The sequence below is a fragment of the Sinocyclocheilus anshuiensis genome, unplaced genomic scaffold (genome assembly GCF_001515605.1).
Source record: "Sinocyclocheilus anshuiensis isolate Anshui unplaced genomic scaffold, SAMN03320099.WGS_v1.1 scaffold2207, whole genome shotgun sequence".
Classification (NCBI taxonomy): Eukaryota; Metazoa; Chordata; class Actinopteri; order Cypriniformes; family Cyprinidae; genus Sinocyclocheilus; species Sinocyclocheilus anshuiensis.
The window spans coordinates 219163-222482 of record NW_015540981.1 but is presented as its reverse complement, the minus strand read 5'-3'; the positions used below and the strand labels follow the sequence as shown (position 1 = coordinate 222482).

The following is a 3320-nucleotide window of genomic DNA, read 5'->3' as shown; positions in this document are numbered from 1 at the left end:
ATGTCACTAGTTAAAATTGCTTATTTCTCTGGATTTAAACATTCTTCGAAACATTTGGGATAATGAGTACACAAGTCAGCAAAATATATAACACTGTTCTAGTGGTTTTTGGATATTTTAATAAAAAAAATCTTACATATTGTGCTTTTAATGAAAGCAGCTCTACTGTAATAAACATGAAACAAAACTATCAGGTTGACTTTCTACTATACATCAGTTCTCTAGTTTTTTTTTTTTTTTTACTTGTGGACATCTGATCTTGATGGGCTGAACAGAGGAAATTAGTTCTCCACACACACACACACACACACGCTAAAAAAAATTATATTTTGCTGTAGTGTGTCAGTAGGAAATATCAGTTTACATTTCCAAACATTCATTCTTCCATTAATTGTAACAATCCAGTGAGATTTTTGTCTGACAGCAGCCAGTGCTCCACACAGAGATCTGATCATCAACTAGTCTGTCTGAGATTACATGAAGAAACAGAACAAACTGAGACAGACTCAATCCAGAAGAACTGTGGCAACGTCTCCAAGACGCTTCAAGAAACCTACCTGCAAAGCTATGAAAAGTAATGTCATGAATAGATTTTATTTAGGCCTATCAATTATCTTCTAATAACTAAATTATATCAACATTTAGTGTGACCATCCTTTGCATTTAAAGCAGCTTTTGCCCTCGGTGCACTTGAGCACAGTTTTTCAGGGAGCTTTGCAGGTAGGTCAGGAGTAGCATTTGTGGGACTTGCCCCCCCCAAACGAGTAACTGTGCCTCCTTTCTCATTCTCTCCCCTCCCTGCTGAACATGATTGAAAAAAAAACAAAAAAAACAGAGTACATACGAAAGCAATTGAGTGAGTGTCAGTAACTGCATGCGATTGCAGATTGCACGGCTCTGGCACTGTATTACAGACAGCCTAATTATTGATAGCCAGTTCACCTTGTTTAAATTAGGGATGTAACAGTGCACATATTCATATTGAAATTTTTTGGTACAGGTCTTTCAGTTTAGTAAGCATGTTTACCTGATGAATGCAGTGCAATGCTAGATGAGGAGAAGGCGGAATGCTCTGAATGCCTGAGGCAGGAACTGCTGGTAAATTTTGACATCTCACCTGAGACTTATTGTCAATGCTTCAGAGCAACAACAACTCCAAATGCAGAAACCCCCACTGAAACTAACTAGTGTCTCAGGGCTCTCAACAGTCACTGGGTCCGGCCTGAAAAACACACCAAACAAGGGGATTGTTGAGGTGATTATCTATAAACAGCTGCTGAACTGCTCTGCGATGTCTGGACTTGGATGAAAGAACATGAACCAGTAGATGCCATGGAATTGGCAAGTGGCGAGGAAAAGCCACATCAGTACACAGCTTTCTGAACACCCCTGAGCATGCCCTTTGGCCTTCTTTGGAGTTCCTGCTACATTCCAGTGGTTTATGGGCTGAAATACTGGTTTGCTTCTCATTTGGATGATGTGGTTGTGTAGGCACTTTAGGAGTTGAAGATAGATCTTTGAACGATGTTGATAATTCTTGACTGGGGGCACAAATCGAAGCCTATAACAGCAATGAAAAGAATGTCTCAGTATGGCCTAAACAATAATATTTGTGGCAGTAATTTTTATTGGCTTTGTTTGTTGTGGAATGTTGCAGATTACACCAGAATTTAGATCTGTTTTGTTCTCTTATTCTGCATAAGTGAAATGACAGACAGATTTAAATTACTGAATTGCATGAAACTTCGTCAAAAGTTCTCCAACATCACTCCAGCTAAGAGGTATGTCATAACGGGGAGAATTATGCCATTTAAATAAGAATATGAGCAAATAATCTTATCTAAGGAATAATATGCAGTGACCAGGTTTTGTATCAGCCTCTTTCTTTCTTTTTTTATACATAAACAGTGTAGTAATGTCTCTTCCTTTCCCTCAGTATTGATATGACGAATGTCACTGGGTATCTCTCAGCATTCATGAGCTGTCCACATGTGTCCAATAGAACCCAAAAGGAGCAGGTGTGTGGCGAAACAGACAATTAAAGTAAATATGACTGTTGCTGGTGCATAAGTGTATTATGTCCAATTCTGCTTCTGGAGGCCCAGACGTCCAGGCAGGTGTGTTGATAAACAGATAAACTAACCCTCCAGAAGCAGGACTGGACACCTAATGTGCAGTAACATGAGACATGCAGTAAAATCATCCAATGCAGACAATAAAAACAGTAAAATTATCTACCATAGATGTCACATTAACATATCAACTTCTGCATATAGAGACAACGAGAAGCACAGGTTAAGTTGTGATTTTCTAGGCCGATATGGCTAGGAACTATACTCTCATTCCGGCGTAATAATCAAGGAACTTTGCCGCCGTACCATGGGTGCAGCAGGCGCAATGATATTACTCGGCGCCTGAAAATAGTCCCCAGCACGCTCCCTGTGTTCATAGTTCCTAGTAGAGGTCTGCACGGGCTTTCTCGGCCAAGACTGGCTCTCGTTCAGAACCGGCTCATGTTTCCACCAACCTGTGACCGGAATCGCTTGTTATCTCTTGCGGAAGAAGAGTGTTGATCTCTTCTGCTGACCACTGCTGAACTGATATATTTAATTGTTGTTGTTAATGTTATTAATTTACCCGCACTCCGACGGCTTTTAAATATAGGCTTGTTCGAGATGCTTCGGCATCCCAATTGAGCTCCGGCTCTGGACCAGCCTCGGTGGAAAAGCGGTATTAGAGGTCTGCACAGGCTTTAAACTGAAGCCCGAACCCGGCCCGTACCCGAGATCGTCTGACCCGACCCGAGCCGACCCGAGTGGCACTGTTGAATTTAGAGCCTGAACCCGAAATCAGTTTTTCATAACGAATAGCCAAACTTTTTAAAAATGCTGTATTTCACGATTGCATGCAACGGTCAGTAAACAAATACATGTAAAGAAACACAATCATTAAGGCTCGGCCAGTTCACAAGGCAGAAGAAAAAATACAAGTTATGAAAGTTTATGAACATCAGGTGCAGCGGTCACATATATTCTGCTGAGTTTTTGAATGGTTGTATACGACAAAACGATAATTCTTCCATCGTGCAAATTATGGTCATTTTCGTCAGTTAAGGATCGTTAGCATTCAGCCTGCTTTAAATCAGACACAGAGATGCAGTGCGGTAAGATTGCATTTATTTGAATTAATTATATCATTTATTTGAATTAGCGAGAGAGAGAAAGAGAGAGAGAGAGAGAGGGGGATGAAAGTTGCGTGTGTGAACCTGCGTCTGCGCGCCTCTCTCTACAAGCAATGAGGCTTAGTTACTTCAAAAACAG

General features: G+C 40.7%; 1 protein-coding gene across 1 annotated transcript in view; it reads left to right on the top strand.

Annotated features, from left to right (window-relative positions):
* The first annotated feature begins 1707 nt into the window (after window positions 1-1707).
* The window catches only part of LOC107690110 (alpha-2,8-sialyltransferase 8E-like), a 19009-nt gene continuing 17396 nt past the window's right edge, over window positions 1708-3320 (top strand). The window contains exons 1-3 of the mRNA XM_016488347.1: window positions 1708-1781; window positions 1937-2018; window positions 2290-2294. Coding sequence (XP_016343833.1) covers window positions 1708-1781; window positions 1937-2018; window positions 2290-2294 — 161 coding nt within the window. The remainder of the gene's footprint in view (window positions 1782-1936; window positions 2019-2289; window positions 2295-3320) is intronic.